At 47.1% G+C, this 16,323-nt stretch overlaps 1 protein-coding gene across 1 annotated transcript; it reads right to left on the bottom strand.

Moving 5' to 3' along the window:
- Positions 1 to 356: 356 nt before the first annotated feature.
- Positions 357 to 15,598, bottom strand: HNRNPUL2 (heterogeneous nuclear ribonucleoprotein U like 2). Its single transcript, XM_073352140.1, has 14 exons — positions 14,999 to 15,598; positions 12,169 to 12,304; positions 11,828 to 11,901; positions 11,095 to 11,234; positions 9,090 to 9,180; positions 8,809 to 8,921; positions 7,935 to 8,198; positions 7,579 to 7,701; positions 7,034 to 7,162; positions 6,702 to 6,870; positions 6,254 to 6,454; positions 4,783 to 4,859; positions 3,947 to 4,054; positions 357 to 3,440 (listed from the first exon to the last, which is right to left on the bottom strand). Exons 1-14 carry the CDS (start codon positions 15,501 to 15,503, stop codon positions 3,372 to 3,374), a joined length of 2,199 nt encoding a protein of 732 aa, XP_073208241.1. The 5' UTR covers positions 15,504 to 15,598; the 3' UTR covers positions 357 to 3,371.
- Between the last annotated feature and the right edge of the window lie 725 nt (positions 15,599 to 16,323).

Raw genomic sequence — 16,323 nt, forward strand, 5'->3', positions numbered from 1 at the left:
CCACCTGAAGCACAAGCCCCCCGCCCTGTTAGGCTCAGATTACCCCCTCCCCAGCACAGGGCCCCCAGGCCTATTCCCTGAAAGTAAGCGACCAAACCGCAGCAGCCGCTCTCATGGGGCCTGCCCTTGGGGAGAAGGGGTATTTCCCTTGCACAGATGGAGGGAAAGCACTGGAGTCCATATTAACAGCGTGGCTGACACTGGGCTTCACCACCAAGTGCTAGGCTGCTCCATGCTAGGGCCCACAGCGTGCAGCATGGGCACTAAGACTTCCCTTGTACAGCATGGAGCAGGCAGGGTGAGTGCAGGGGATCCAAATAAAGGAGCCTTATGAAAAGAGCAAAATTAGTCTGGTCTTTTGAGTTTTCTTTTTATTGGAGAGGGGAAGAAGAGCCAAAGTATAGAGACACCTACGAAGTCAGTGCAGCAACATAAGGATGTTAAGTCAAGCCAATGGTTATTTATTCTAAAAATGGAAGCTATTGCCTACATTTGCCAGAATCTGAAGGAAAGTTACAGATGTAAACAACCACACAGTTACATGTTCAATGGTAAAACCCTTTTACTGGCCACTTCTAAACGTTTTACAGTTTGTAAAAACATTTACAGCCTTCATGTTCTCTCAAGCTTTCCATCTACAGCAACTAAGACGTACAATCATGAAACACTAACAGATCTAAAACAGGCTGCATGTCCTTGTTTACCATTTAATTTTTCTTTTTTTTTTTCCTTTTTTTTTAACAAAAATGTGCAGAAAAAGACATCTACTGAAGTTGCTAAGATCTCTTGGTCTTACAGACAAGGATGTGGCAGTTCTAGTCATCCCCAGAAAAACAGGTTTTATTTAAAAAGGACTATAGCTTCAAAAGTTATTCTGTTAACGATGACAGCGCCTCCTGAAGTGATTTAAGCTTTCCTGGCTCCAGTGCCAGTTACTCCATGTCCCCCAAACTCAATGAAGCTGTGGAGGATCTGCACACTGGAGGCTGCCTGTGCCCCACCAATTGGAAAGCACACCCCAAGAAGGAACTTTTTAAAAATACCAAAGCATCAAACACCCTTGCCAGCACACAGATACTGCAGGCTCCTGCTTTCTCCCCTTTACCCCTGTCCCAAGAGTATTTTCTAGTGGCCCGAAGCATCATTTAAAATACCAGTTGCTTTGTTATAAAAACGGTCGTCACACAATCACACGTTCAGATACACACATGCGGCACCGCAGTTGGAGACAGTAGAACTCTGCTTCTCACTAGTTCTTGCATTGGGAAGTGGCACAGGGCTGGGAGATCCCAGCGACCTGTTACCTGTGCTCTCTGGTGCTGGCAGAGCCATATCTCACCTTGTCCTGGTCTGGATGGAGGGGTTAGTCTGGGCTGGGATGTGACAATGGGCATTGGAGACAGGGCAGCTTGCAATGGTAGGCAGAGAATAAAAAAATTCAATTTTTAAAACAAACTAAAATGTTTGTATTTCAAACAGCAAATCACAGGGAGCAGAAGGTAATCTTCAAGCTGGGGAAGGGAAAGGAACATAATTAGCTCCCTAGCCAAATCCAAGGCTATAGGACCAGAACCAAGAATATTTACAATTCACTTCCTAAGAGGGTATCCTGTCCTCACTGGGAAAGGAGGATAGGGGAAGAATTGCAGGGCAGGAGACAAACTGATGAGAATGAAACAAAATTAAAGATCAATGCTAAGTTTCATAATGGGAAAATAAATCAGCCTCCCCCCGACCCCCTTACAAAAGATACAAGCCAACAACATCCACTTCTGCCATGAATGCACTCCCTACACCCCACAGAAGTAGCTGCCCCTCTTCCTCCCCCCAACACATATAACTATTTGCCTGGGAAAGGAGTAATTTCTGAAATTATGCCCCCTCCTCCCACCCAATCTTACAGAAATTCTGAAGACTGAGGACAACCCAAATTTTATACTGGAGCACGCCGTAAGCACTGAAGGGATCCTCCTTCACACAGTGTCCTCAGGAACCCACCTCCCCTCTTGTGGGACTAGACTTCACAGCTAAAGAGTGTGTCAAAGTCAAAACCCTTTTGTTTTCAAGCCATGGGGAGGGCAGGACACACACACACACACACACACACACACCCCCACTTACCCACTTCAGGCTGGTTCACTACTGCACTCAATCGCCTTCCCTAGTTTCCTATATACACGCTCTACCAGTTTATCAAAACCACAGGAGCACTTTACCAACTGTGCCCTCTTCTTACGGTATAAAATTGTTGCTATTCTCAGCACTATCTCCTCACAGGTGAAGGTTACACACTGCATGGGTTGCCTATATACACACACACACGTTACGCTCTAATGAAGAAAAGATCCAGCAGAAACCCTGAGAAATGTTCCTTCTCTTCCACTAAAGAGGACAGACACTATACAGAGATGATGATTCAGCACCTGGCCAAGCCTGCTAGCCTGGGGGGGAGGGGAGGGCAGGAGGAAGAGGGGAAGAGAACAGAGTCTCACCGAGACTGTCTGCTTTGGCCAGGGAAGAACGAGAATTTAGGGACTGGCATACCAAATTCCTGTGCTTCCTTCTGCCAAAAAACAGCTCATGATTCCATTTACAAGCTTTCAGGGAAATTTAATAGCCAGGGAGGTAAAGCAAACTGCTTGGCTAAAAAGCACAGCCTTTGGCCAGGGATACGTTACATCCAGCCAGCACAGCACTGCCAGACGAGACAACAGCAGGAACGTGGAAATCTGCCAGATTTTCCAAGGTGGAAACGGTCCCTTCTCCACCAGTCACTGAAGAGCACTAGACTCCAGAATCACTGTGGGCAGAGCCCCACATATCACCCCAAAGCTAGATCAGCAAATGATAATCTGGAAGGAAATTAGTTTTGCAAGTGAATGATCAGTCAATTAATATTGCCTGCACTCCCAACCCTCCCTCTCCCCCCAGGGGATGCTGGCCCCTCTATTCTCACTCATCTGTACCTCCAGGTTCTTACATGTTCAGTTCCCATCACTGAGCGCATCTTGCAAACCCCTGCACCTCCCTGCCCGGCTGCCAGTCCAGCTGCTCTAGGAAGTTGTTAAAGGGTACGTGGTTTTCCTGCCCAATCACAGGGTACAGGCCAGGCAGCGCTAAGTGCTGCACTCTCTGCGCAAACATTTTGATTACAAATATCTAACTAGGTTTGAAATGTTTTATAGAATAAGACAATATTCTTTTCAACAAACTTTTTAAAAAAAAAATTTACAGTTTTTTTCCTCTTCCCACCCCTCCCCCCGCCGCTGCTCTCCCCCCAACAGCCCTGTTTCCATTGGTTGTGTTTTGGGAAGTGGCAGACACCTCCGCAGATTCAGCTTCTTGGCTGAAGGGTGAAGACGGCTAGGATTTCACCGATATCCTTGGTATCCGTAGTAGTTCCTGTAGTATCGGTCTCTGTCTTGGTAGTAGTTCTGCCACTGGAAGGAAAACAGAAGCAGTTTGTATCCAGGGCACTGTGCTGGAAAGGCCATGTTCCCCCTATAACCATACATCTATAGCTTCTACCCAGCCCCCTGTCCTCCTCCATAGATGTCCTAAGACAGCAGCTCTCAACTGTGAGCATGCTACTCTGGTTTAACCTGCTTGCTTCCACACTGCTCCTACAGGTGACCAGGCTCTTCATTGCAACAAGAACTCAGAGACTTCTGAAAGTGATTGGAACAAGAAGGAGCTGTCCTTGTTGCCAATACATAAGAGAAGCAATAACAGGAACTGTGTTCAACAGAACAGGTAAAAACAACCAAACACTTTCTTAATACCACTCTTCCACATGGAAAGTTGCTATAGTTGCTACAGGGATGCTACTTCTACAGGTGGACCATGGCAGCAGCAAGTGGGAGTGAGGTGTCCACAAGACATCTACTCTAAAGGCTGAGAAGCCCCTCCTATAGTTATTACTGCCTCGTGGTGTGTGGCCACTCACCTCCCGGTTGTACTGCCTATAGTAATCTCGGTATCTGTTGTAGTCATACTCGCGTCCGTAGAATCGATCATAGTCCCCTCTGTACCGGTCATAGAAGTTACGGTAACCCTATGAAAACAGAGGTGGTTACCTAAGTACACCAAACAATGTGCCCTGTAGGAAGATATGTCCCTCTGGGAAGCAGAACCCCATCTCATGGCAGCACCGCATAGCCTCCAGTAATTCTTTGAGTTCTATTGTCTCTTCTATCCAAACCTCTCAAAGCATTTTATACAGAGGTAGGTGCATATCCCCATTACCGAGATGGGGAAACAGCAAATCAGTAGCAGCCAGGACGAGAACACCTAGGTTCAGGCAGCCACCATGATGCAGCACATGACGGCTGCCAATACCTTTAAGCCACATCTTATACACAGGGTAAGGCATGATGCAAAGGATCCCAAAGGCTACCAGGAAGGACTCTTTAAAAAAATGTAACTTCTGTACTGATCAAGTCTCCTTCTCATGGGAGAAAGTGTGGGCTAGAGGTTAAAACACTGGACTGAGACTCAGGACATCTGGGTTCCATTCCTGGCTCTACAACTGGCCTGCTGGGAGTCCTTGGGCAAGTCACTTTCCCCTCTGTGTTTCTGGCCTCCTTTGTAAAGTACTCTGAGGTCTATGGATAAGAATCACCACACTAGAACTAGGTATTATCATCTCCTCCTCAGAAGAAGAAGAAAATGGAGCAAGAATCACCCCCAAAACTCCTTCTTTTCCTGTAGAGAAAAATCAACAACAGCCACCATACCCCCTGCCTGTATTTGGTATGAAGTAGTCAGAAGTATTGCACTCACTCCTCTGTTTCCAGGCTGCCCCCAGTACTGCTGCTGTCCATAAGATCGATTGTCATAACCTCGGCGCTGTCCACCAACTAGAAAGAAAACAAGCAAGGTCTCAGACAAAGCTACAGGTGCAGTACCTCGTAAACATCAGCAAGAGTCAAGCTGTTCCTGAGTTGCCCCATGACTTGCAATCCCCTGATGGCAGAAGCCAACAAACAAGGTATCAGAGACTTTCTAATCACAGGTCAGCACAGTAACTTCCTACAGGTTGCATGTTTCCCATTTGGGGAGTGAGAGCAGCAAAAACATTCAGTACAGAAGAAACCAGGACTCTATAGAGAGAAGGCTAGACTAGGTTTAACTTTTCTGTTAAAACAGCTAGAGCCAGAAGGAAAGAAATGAAACCACAGATTAAGAAGAAACGAAAATTCTGTCAGGAGAAACTAGCAGAGATTCCTGTGTAACTGACCATACCAGATTTTACACCCTCCAGTAAAGTTACAGGACAGAAAAAAATCCATCAGCAGCCCCACTTATCCCAATCTCAGTAGCTCCCAAGCAAGTGAAAGAATGGCGTTTGGATAGGAAGAGCATAGCATGAGACAGTCAACACACCATAAGCAGAGGACAAACATTAATGGAACAACATCTCCCTAGGGAGAGATGTCCAGTAATGCTCTGCTGCAGTCTATAGTATGACTAGGACTAATTCATACAGGTATTGACAATCTACAGGAAGTAAAACATACACTGAGTATTGTTTGTCAGAGATACTGAACAAGTTAGAATTGTCGGCAGAGGGAGAGAGAAACTGCTGGATGTTCTGGTAAGGTGAGAGAGATGGGGCAATGGGAAGAAACTCAATTCAGATAAATAAGGCAGCAGGGAGAAGCTGTCTCCAAGCAGGAGACTGAGGAGTTGAGATAAGCAAGGGCTTACATCATTGTGATGCTGCAGCAGAATAATGCACATTTAAGACTCGAAACGAAGTCTTGGGGTAGAAAGGACACATGCAAATTAAGGAAATTTTTTTGTCACCAGTAAAGGTAACAAAAGCTTATGGGAACAGAGCACTCTATAATACAGATTTAAGATGGTTACTTCTGCCATGACGGTAAGAATTAAGGACCTGGAGGGAGCCCAAGTTTCACTGAAAGGCAAATGCTTTTGAAAATCTCAGCCCTCATAGTCATCAGTTAGCACAAAACACAAGAATAATTTAGGCTCTGAATAAGGAAGTGGAAGTTAAACCATGAGGGCAATGGGCAAGGGAGGTGCTTGAGAAAAGAACTAGAAGCTGGAGTGGAGAGAAAGTTCCGTTCTCTTGCTGAGGCCTGCACTGAGTGACCCAAGTCCCTTCTTCAAAACCTAGGGAGTAGAATCCTTACAGTTTGCCTTGACATCAAGAGAATATGGCAAAAGGAGCCTTTAGACACAAAAGAGACCAGAGAGGCAGTGCTGCCCAGCCCCTACAGAGCCTCACCATATCCCTGGCCACGGTTGCGGTTCTGACGGTTGCGCTTGTTGCGATTATTGCGACGGTTTGCCCGTTTCTCAGATGGAGGGAGCAGTTTTCTGGCCTCCTCCTTGTATTTGGTGACCAGTGGCTGGGCCTCCTCCTTCACCAGCTCTTCATACATCACCTCATCTAAGTAATCACTCTTTTCCGGAAGTGAGAAGTTAGCTGCGTTAAAATGGAAACAGCAAGAGAGTTCACAAGATCAAGGCAGCTTTCAGTGGCTCAAGACCCTACTTCCCAGCAGAGAAGAGATTCAGGAGGTTAATAGACTTCCTACCCCATCACCCCAAAGGGGCACCTGGGCTCTTGCCACTGCCCAGGACTGTCTGGAACTAGCTAGTTTCTCTGAATTATTTAAAGATTGTTAGAGATGCTGCAGCACAATGCAACAGGCTTGGTTGAGCCTGTCTACCTTTCATTTCCAGCATCACCGATTCAGGCACATCCTCCCCCTCAACCTCCTTCCTCAGCTCCAGCCTCTTCTTCCAGTCTTCTTCATTGGGGACAATCACAACCACCTTGCGAGAGAAACCCTTGAAGGCAAGCAGCTTCCGTCGCTGGCCGGAGTTATACACATTACACTGAGGGGGGAAAAGAAACAGGTTTCAGAAATTCATCTGCCACTAACTCAGCCCAGTCTGAATTCCCTCAAATCAGAATGGGACATGAGCTGAGGAGTACGCTCAGTGTGCCCCGAAGTCAAGTTGCTCAGGTCAGGAAGTCACTGGGGTTTAGTAACAATACCTGATCAAGAATGTAGTTTCTCTTTGCCCTGGGAGCAATCTGGACCAGTTTGCTAAGGCACTGGGCAGCTTGCTGGATTAACAGGTCTCGGCTCTTGGGATCCATCTCTTCATCCTCAAGGCCTTTTGTCTGGCAAGAGAAAAAGGGATATCAATAAAAGATTCTTCAGATACACACAGTGTTCTACCAGCCCTGTGGTCACCCATCTCTAGCACAGGTGCCAGTATAAACGTGTCAGACACATGCTCTTGATGCAGAGATAACCCAGAAAACAATTCCCACAGCTCGGTCACTAGTTCTGCCCTCTGGAGCTGTAGCCTTCTTTAGCCTGGAGTCATGTACAGATTGACCTTAAAAGAGGGGAAAACCCACCCCTTTTTGTTATCAGAGGAGTCCCCTCCCCTTACTACTCCACTAAGCAATTTTCTGCAATGCTACAGCAGAACATTGGCAATAGGATATAAAGCCACTATACTTTCTAGGATTGTCCAGCCAGCCCAGCGAAGGCTCTAAGTGACACCATTCTACCCAAGGGAAGGGCTTACCCTCATTTGGTAGAGAACAGTCTCAGTTCCCAAGATGATGTATCGTTTCTCTTGATTTTCCTGGGTGTACTTCTGTGCCCACTGGGTCTTCCCAGACCCTGGCAGTCCAACCATCAGCAGTACCTGCAGGAAGCACCACAAAGAGGTTATAGGAGGAAGAGCTGAAGTGATTAAATAGCTGAGGAGAAAAAGTAACAGTCAACACCATGCTTTGCAGGGAATGGCTCTTTCCATAGGTACATCAAGTTTTCCTTTCTAAAACCAGGCCAATATGCCATGCAACACAGCCACTAACTCACTGCCATGCCGACTCCTTACAAGCAATAACTAGGACTGTCTGGAACAAACCCCATTACCTCACACTCCTCTGTGGTTTTGGGTGGAAGAGGTGTGCGCACTCGGTCCTCAACCGGGATGGCGTGGATGAACACGTATTCCTCAGGAATTGGGAAGAAAGGCTCCTCCTTCTGACCGAAGTTCAATTCAACCACACAGTTTTTGCATAGCACATGTGGCAGGAGGGCTCTGTCAGTGAGAGATTCTTTACTGATCCGGAAGGCCACTCCCAGATCCTCCCCATTCTTCGAGAAGGACAACTCCACTTCTTCACTCTCAAAGTTCTGTGACAACAAAGAACACAAGAATCCTGTGACCAGCAAGTTTTCAGGGATGGCCACTATTTCTCCCTCCATTGTCTTTCCTCCAAATCCATCTCCTAGCAGGCTCCTGCATGAACAGGAGGAAAGCCACTTCACACATATTTTGGATGCAAGGATAGAAGTCTTCCCCTCTCCTGCCCCTCTGAGATGGCAGCCACAGGCCTTATCTACAGCAGGGATTCTCAACCTTTTTCTTTTGGAGCCCCCCACCCCACCCCACCCCAAACATGCTATAAAATCTCCACGGCCCACCTGTGCCAAAACAACTGGTTTTCTGCATATAAAAGCCAGGGCTAGTGTTAGGGAGTAACAAGCAGGGCCACTGCCTGAGGCCCCATGCCACAGGGGCCCCCACAAAGCTATATTGCTTAGGCTTTGGATTCAGCCCTGGGTGGCAGGGCTCAGGGCTTGGACTTCAGCCCCATGTGCTGGGATGTCAGCTTTCTGCCGTGGGTCCCAGCAAGTCTAATGCTGGCCTTGCTTGGCGCCGCCCCCACACCGAAACCTGCTCAGGGCCCGCCCCAGTGGGTCCCAGACCCCTGGTTGAGAACCACTTATCAACAGCACTTACCGCAAAGCAACTAATCACATCATTCTCCCCAAAGGGCTGACCAAACTCTTCAAACTGCCCATTTTCAGCCTTCAACCCTCGTCCATCATAGCCATAAGAAAACTCATCCTCACCTGGAAAAGAACAGCAGCTATTACACGTGTGTTTTCCCAAACTGTGTCATTATTGAGCCAAACTGCCCACTGCAGCTCTTAGAAAATCCCAGCCTGGGCTGCAGCAGCAGCTCAACAGCTCTGTAGCCTGCCCCAGCTCATAGCTAACAGAAAAATGAGCTCAGTTACCTAGCTGGGAACGAGAGAAATCCACAGACCAGCCAACCCGAAGAAGCGGGACCTCAGTACTGCCTTCCTTCACTGGGAGATTCTGTGTCACCTGGAGAAATTAAAAGAGAAGGAGTCATTTAGCATATTGTGTGCAAAGCTAGAGTCAGGCCTCTGCGAGACTATAATCCTCCTCCAGGTGCTAGTCACACCTGGAGTTACACAAGCTGGAGGCATGCGCAGGTCACAGGTCTCTGTACCAAAGCCACAGTTTAATGGGGTATTTCCCCAACTTCCCCTGTAGCCTATTCAAATACAGATCTCATCTGCTTCCAGCAGACAGCCATTCTTGTCAGATACCCTAACAGGCACAACACAGCAGCAGCACCAAACCATCTCAGCCATTTAGAAGTTGATCCCCCAAGGCTTAGAACAGACAATATTTCTACAGTCTATTCCTTTGGTGCAGAGCCTAGTGAGAGACCTGACCAAGGTATGCTCCCCCAGCCAATCCTTGGCTATTGCTTGGACGAGAGACTGCACTGGTAGGACTATACTCACTTGCTTCCCTTTACAAGGCTCTACAGTCTCCATCCACCCATTATCTCACAAGATCAGAGACAGTAGCAGGAGTGGAAGACAGCACTGGGAACCTGCGCCACATAGAAACTTGTGTTGCAATTTTGAGTGAGAGATTTTGCCAGCCTGTCTCAGAATTGGGATGGATAGATTTCTGTTCTGAAATCCATTTAACAAGACTGCCAAATTCTGAGCCTCAGCCAGCATCCTCATGATTACTCCCATCAGAGAGGAGATCCACCAACTAGAAATTCTCTCAAATGGGAGACTGAAGTGATACGGGTAAACCTAAGGAAGAATGACAGGTTTCAGAGTAGCAGCCGTGTTAGTCTGTATCCGCAAAAAGAACAGGAGTAAGGAAGAACCTATTCTATGCAAAACGGATTCCTGTCAGTGTATGGGCACACCAATACCCAGGACAGAGTAGCTATTGGTGAAACAGTGGGGAATTTTTTCCCCCAAAATAAAATACAGTTACTTTATATGGGAAATCCCATCACAAAAAGAGGTATGTTGTGACATACACCCACAAAAACTCAGCATTTAATATAACTTGCACAGAAATAAGAACAGCTTTGTGCTTTTTTCATTTTCCCCAGGCAGGATGAAAGCAGCCTGAAAGGTGTTTAAGAAAAGCTTTTATACATTAGATATCTAAGACAAGGTTAGACAAAGGGTGCTGTGAATGAAGAGATAGTGGAGTTAGTATCATAAAAGACTGACAGCTGAGCAATAAAGAGGTAAAGGGAGTTTTAGCTAGACGGATTACAATTCTGCTTTGAGAACACCTGTATGATTGGGATGTATAATTAACACTTGGAAGAAAGGAAATCTTTGCTAAAGATTAAACCCTCCATAAACCTTCAGTTAAGGACAGAAGGTTCACAGAAACAACCAAACCCCTCCCCGTCCCATTACCCTCTCCCCTCTGGATGCCCTCCAGCAAACTAGGGGAGCCCAGACTTGATAATCCTGATATTTCAAAGGTAAAACACAAGCAGGAAAACCCCCCTAAGAATTTGCATGCCTTCTCTATATTCAAAGCAGCAAAAGGGTACAATAACATAATTTTAATCAGAATTTTGGCTCTAACTGCCACAAAAAGTAGGTCTATGTTTGCATAGAGGCCAAAGAGTGAATTCCGACAGATTGCGTCTCTCAACACTCTCTGCAAGATCCTCTCATCACCACAGCTCCTTATCCAGACCTTGTTTCTTTCTTTCTCTCTCTTTCTCACACACACACACACAAAATAAGCCAGGAGTGAGTCTTTCATGCACTGCTCTAAATTTCAATCCATTAAATTAAATACACTACATTCCTGATTAAATTAGACTAGCTCAGACCCAACATCTCGTTCAGTGCTGAAAGTGCCAGTTACCCAACAGAACACACACGCCACTTCCCAACATACAGACTCAGCACATCCATCTAGCAAGTGCCCTACCTTTGCCTCAAAACAGACTTTCCCCTTTGTCACTCCATGGGTGCTCCTTGCCCCAGACCAAAGGGAGGGGAACTTCTCTGAGAAAAGAGGTTGTCCTCCATAGCGGTCCTTGCTTGCTTTGAAGTGGAGATCAGATGTATCTGTCAGAAAGAAGAAATTAATTTACTCTAAGTTCCTTTTTCAGATTTACTCAAAAAGCATTAGACCCCACAAGCATCAGTAATAGCGTGGCTCATATCCAGAGAGAAACCGACATGCTAGAAGGCAGTTTTCTACCTTTCCACTGTTCCAACGTTACTGGCAGGCCCAAAGGTTGCTCTAGTGTAGTGGTTTTCAACCTTTTTTCATTTGCGGACTCCTAAAAAATGCTGAATGGTGGTGCGGAAACCTTTGGAAATCTTAGACATAGGCTTTAGACCCCCAAAGAGTCTGCAGACCACAGGTGGAAAACCACTGCTCTAGTGCTACTGCATTAATGCTGCACTTACCCAAGTACCCCCATATATTGCCCAAAAGATCAGAAAGAATTAGAAGTGTTCCAGCTGCTCAGGGTTCCACTTACAGAATCTTCTGTAAACCCTATGGTGGCGGAAGGAGTAGAGTGGCCTCTGTTACACTGACACACAGCCCATTAGCTATGATGCTTGGTTTCTCAAATTATATACCCAATAATTAAATCTCTGAACTTTAAATTTACCATACATCAAATAACTGCCACATGGCCCATACATACATGTGTCCAGGATCACAACAGTTTCATCATCTTCCTCTCGTGGTTCCTCTTCTGGTGGTGGTGGAGACTTAGACCTAGGCAGGAGTGAGAGAACAAACAAGCAATCAGATATCACAAAACATCCAGAAATAAGAACAATTTAGAATAGGGAAAACAGCAGAATATAAAACAAGCACACACATTCTGCCTTACAGTCCCAAACCAAATTCTATCCTTTTCCCCTCATCCACATGCAATGTCTGTCTAACCTCAGTTAGCTGATCAAATCTAGTTTCATTCGTTGTCTGGGAAGTGACTTGGATTGCCAGTAAAAACACAACCAAAGAGTCTCTTCTCCTCACCGGCTATTGTAAGCCTCCTCTCGGAATTCATAATAAGCACGGCCATGTTCTTCTTTTTCTTCACGTTGTCTCTTAACCCCTCGCCGCTCTCCATCTGAGCCTGTTGGCTTTGATTTATCTTCATCCTCTTCGTCCGCTGTAAGGGGCAGAAGAAAAAGTCAGCAAGTCTTACTGAAAGTGACACAAAACCTAAAGAATGCAACACCAAAGCCTTGTGGGTCCCACCTGCCTGACATGTTCTCCTGGCAATAAGATGACACCTATAAAGTGCTTCTGTCTCATGGACCATTCTATTAAAAAAATCTGGTCATTTCATTTAACTTAACAAACCCAAAACCTGTTAATGGGACACCATCAGCTTAACAATTACACTTCTGACTGACTTTCACCTATTGTAAAGTGATAACCAATATCACTAAAATCAGAAGATTCTGCATTTCAGTTTGTTTAATTTGTGCATTTTCCAGTAATTTGTTTGGAGCCAGTTTTGCTATTTCCCATTTTGCTCATGTGCATCTTTCACACAGCAGCTTGGGAGACTGCTACATTTCAGAAACAAAATAGGATTTTATAAAAACATAAAAATTGACAGATGTACTCAGGGGTGTGATTAGTACCAGAAACTATTGTTAACGTTTTAAAACTGACTAGACTTGAAGTTGAATCAGTAACACAGATGTGCATTGAAAAACTAGTGTTCTTATAAGCAAAACATTCTGAATTCAGTTTCTCCCTAACTTACATGCCAAAACCTGGGTTCAACGTTCATTAGTTAATTAATAACATCTGTAATTGTATGAGGATGAAGAGAGCCATATAAGCAGTAAGTATCAGTATCAATATCCCATGTTTCACCTACAAATAACTGAGAACATGGATATGCCCTAAAGAGTGCAGGTAAAGCTCCCACCAGAGAAACAACCCTCTTCAGTCTGGTCTTGCCAGGAGAATCCATGAGAAGAGTTGTTTTTAAACTGTATTCTAATTTTTTAATTTTGCATTTTTATATTTTCCTACTTTGGGGCTTTAAGATTGCCTGTCTGCCTGCCTGCCCCCCCCCCCGGGGTTGGATCCTGAAAATATTTATGCACATGCTTATCTTTGAGTCCCCCTAATTCAAGAGGGGACAGGGAAGAAACAGGGTGGGACAGGATGGTCTGGTAGTAAAGCTAAACGTGTGTTTGAAAGATCAAGGTCTCTGTTTGTAGCCACATGTATATATTTTATAGAGAAAATGAAACTGTACTTTTAATAGTAATATAAATCTAAGCAAACCAGAACACAGAAAAAAAATCCAATTCATTTTTTGTTGTTGTCATGGTCAGATGGGCTTCCCCCTCCTCCAAACAACTTGGAAACCAAAATAAGGGAACAGTAAAGTGGTGGTGATGCCAAAGTGAGGCTGAGCTTTTTGTTAATCAATACTTTCTATCACTTATTGTTTGCATTTGCTATTTTACAAGTTCATACCAATTAATGACAAACTGCTAGTAATTAACCTGGCAAGCCTCTCAAATATAAAGTTTGCACTGAACTACACCCCCCCATCTTTTATTGTGGGAAATAATAAAGATGACTATATCTTAAGTTTAGACAAATTAGCGAGACAAGGTGGGCAAGATCGTATCTTTTATTAGATCGACTTCTGTTGGTGAGACAAGCTTTCGAGATTATACAGACCTGAAGAACTCTCTAATATAAGATATTACCTTGCACCTTGTGTCTCTAATATCCTGGGACCAACACCCCTACAACTATCCTGCAAACAACAATGGAAGGTTTAGCAAAATTGTGGTTTGCTATAGACCTTTGACAATGGTTTGTTTATAGTCAGTTTCCCTCCCTCTTTCTCTACTTTTTTCTTTAGATGTCATGGGGAGATAGAAAAAAACGGTACAATGTGTTTAGGTACCAACACTCGTCACTAAAATTGGCAACAGTCAGTGACAAGTGCTGGTACCTGGAACTACTTTCAAATTAGAACAGATTTAGACTTTATCCCAAAAGGACACCAATAAAGAGAACTGTCAAGCCATTACATTGGTGCCGATAGGGCTTTACCTTTACACCCTGTAACCACCTTCTGGGCTTTATAGCCCATGCACAAGCCATAGGATTGCTGAACCAAAAGGCAATGTAAAGAGATGTTCAGAACAAGTGCAATAGTGAATTATATAGAGGGATGTTATCACTGAGCCTGGAAATTGCCTTTCAGGAGGCAGGGCAATTTGTGCCTTCCAAATTGTAAAGTTCCATGGATTTCCTGTGATTCTGCATATATACCAGGAATTGTAAACGAACTTGGGATATTTAAAATATTATGTCACAGGTTTACAGACACCCATTTTATCTAACATGTCAGAAACTAGAAGCTCCCAATCCTCTGGTCTGCGCCTCCAAATACCTGCTACAGTGATACTGGAGGAAAAGAATTGGGAAATAGGAGTAAATAGCTGGGGGGAAGTGGACCAGAATGTGTGGGGTAACCTGTAGGGTATCTGGATAAGTGAGGTAAGGGAATGGTCCCAGATACGCAGAATAAAGAGAAAGCAGTGGGGGTAAGAGATCTGCATGAGAGATGTTGAAAGGGGCCTGGATGTGTAGGATAAAGGGAACGGATGTGTGGGATAAGGTAATTCCATGAAAGATATAGGACAGGACCCGGATGTGTCGGGAAAGGGGGATGCAGGGACCTTTGGGGTTCCCCGCGGGTGGGTTGTAGAGAGTAACCGGATGTGCGCATGACCTAAGGGGGTCCCCGTGGTGGGGAGGAGAAATCAGCGGGAGTCACCTACGGTGGATGTTCCCCCCACCCCGCCTGGGGCCTCACCGGGCTCCTCGCCCCCCTCTTTGGTCTCAGCCTCGGCCGCAGCCGCCTCGTCCCCGCTGGGCCCCTCCTCCTGCGGCCGCTCAGCTCCATTCACGCCGCCCCCGTCGCTCCCCTCGGGCTGGGACTGCGCCTGGGCCTGGGCCGCTTCTTCCTGCGGCCCGTGCTGAGGCTGGGCCTCCCCGCCCAAGGCCGGGGTAGGCTCCTCGTCAGCCAACAGCGCCTCTTCGTCCTCCTCCTCCTCCTCTTCTTCCTCCTCCTCGTCCTCGTCCTCCTCGTCGTCGCCCTCCCCACGCGGATGGGCTCCGACGGGGCCCCCCGCAGGCCCCGGCTCCACCCCAGAGCAGGCCCCAGCAGCGCCGCCCTCGTCGGGCCCGGCCGCCAGCATCTCGGCGTCCAGGGCCTCCTGTAGCCGCTGGGCAAGCTCCACCTTCAGCCCACGGGAGTCGAGACCACGGCGACCCAGCTCAGCCCGCAGCTCAGTCACCTTCAGACGCTTCACGTCCATGGCAAGGGGGGGACAAGGCAGCGAGCGAAAGACTCCGACCGACCCAGCGCCTCGGCCGCCCGCGCCGTTACTGCGCCTGCGCCGAACCCTACCGCCGCCTCGCAACACTACAGCGCAAGCGCGCCCACCGCACGGACGGACCACCGCGCAAGCGCGGGAGGCCAGTCCCATCAAGGCGCACGCGCAGTCTCCAGGAGTCGCTTCGGCTGCTCACTGCGCAAGCGCGGGCTCGAGGCCGCCCACGCCAGCGCGCAGGCGCAGATTCCAACGGGCCCCTTGGCTCACCAATATGCAGGCGGGGCTCCCCAACGGCCGCCGAAATCCGACATAGCGCACGCGCGTTCTCCCCACAACCCACGCAACTGCATATGCGCACGCGCCCCCCTCCCACTCGTTGACGCTGAGCGCAGACTCCAATTGTTTTCCCTCAGCCACCGTAAAAACCTCATGCAGTATCTTCGATTTGACCACCTAGCTGCGCACGCGCAGCCTTCTACTGAGTCCTTGCCGCCCTCGCGCTGCCTACGTACATAGCGATCGGTTTAGGCGGGTGTTTGAGGCCTCTGCGGCCCAGCCGTACCGGAGGCTGCTGAATTTTGTGTTTGGCTGGTTCTCTCCAATCCCCAAGGGCCGCGGTCTCTAAGCTGCCTAGCAACTGTAAGGCTTGTTTTTGATTGGGTGGAGGCCGATGAGCTCTCAAATCCCCCGCACCCTGCTTCAGCCGATACAGTCGCCATTTTGTGCCTTAGTACCTGAGTCTGAGAGAGGAAAGAGCTGGGAGAAATTATCCCGCCTCCCCCTAGGATAGTAACGCGCCCCG

This window comes from Lepidochelys kempii, chromosome 7 (assembly GCF_965140265.1).
Source record: "Lepidochelys kempii isolate rLepKem1 chromosome 7, rLepKem1.hap2, whole genome shotgun sequence".
In the NCBI taxonomy this organism is placed as follows: domain Eukaryota; kingdom Metazoa; phylum Chordata; order Testudines; family Cheloniidae; genus Lepidochelys; species Lepidochelys kempii.

Excerpts from the sequence above, each read along its gene's own strand:
- HNRNPUL2 (XM_073352140.1), bottom strand. The coding sequence starts at position 15,503 with ATGGACGTGAAGCGTCTGAAGGTGACTGAGCTGCGGGCTGAGCTGGGT. Across the intron at positions 8,922-9,089 it reads TTTCTCTCGTTCCCAGCTAG|GTGAGGATGAGTTTTCTTAT; the intron begins GTAACTGAGCTC and ends GTTCTTTTCCAG. Across the intron at positions 6,455-6,701 it reads GGTGATGCTGGAAATGAAAG|CTAACTTCTCACTTCCGGAA; the intron begins GTAGACAGGCTC and ends ATTTTAACGCAG.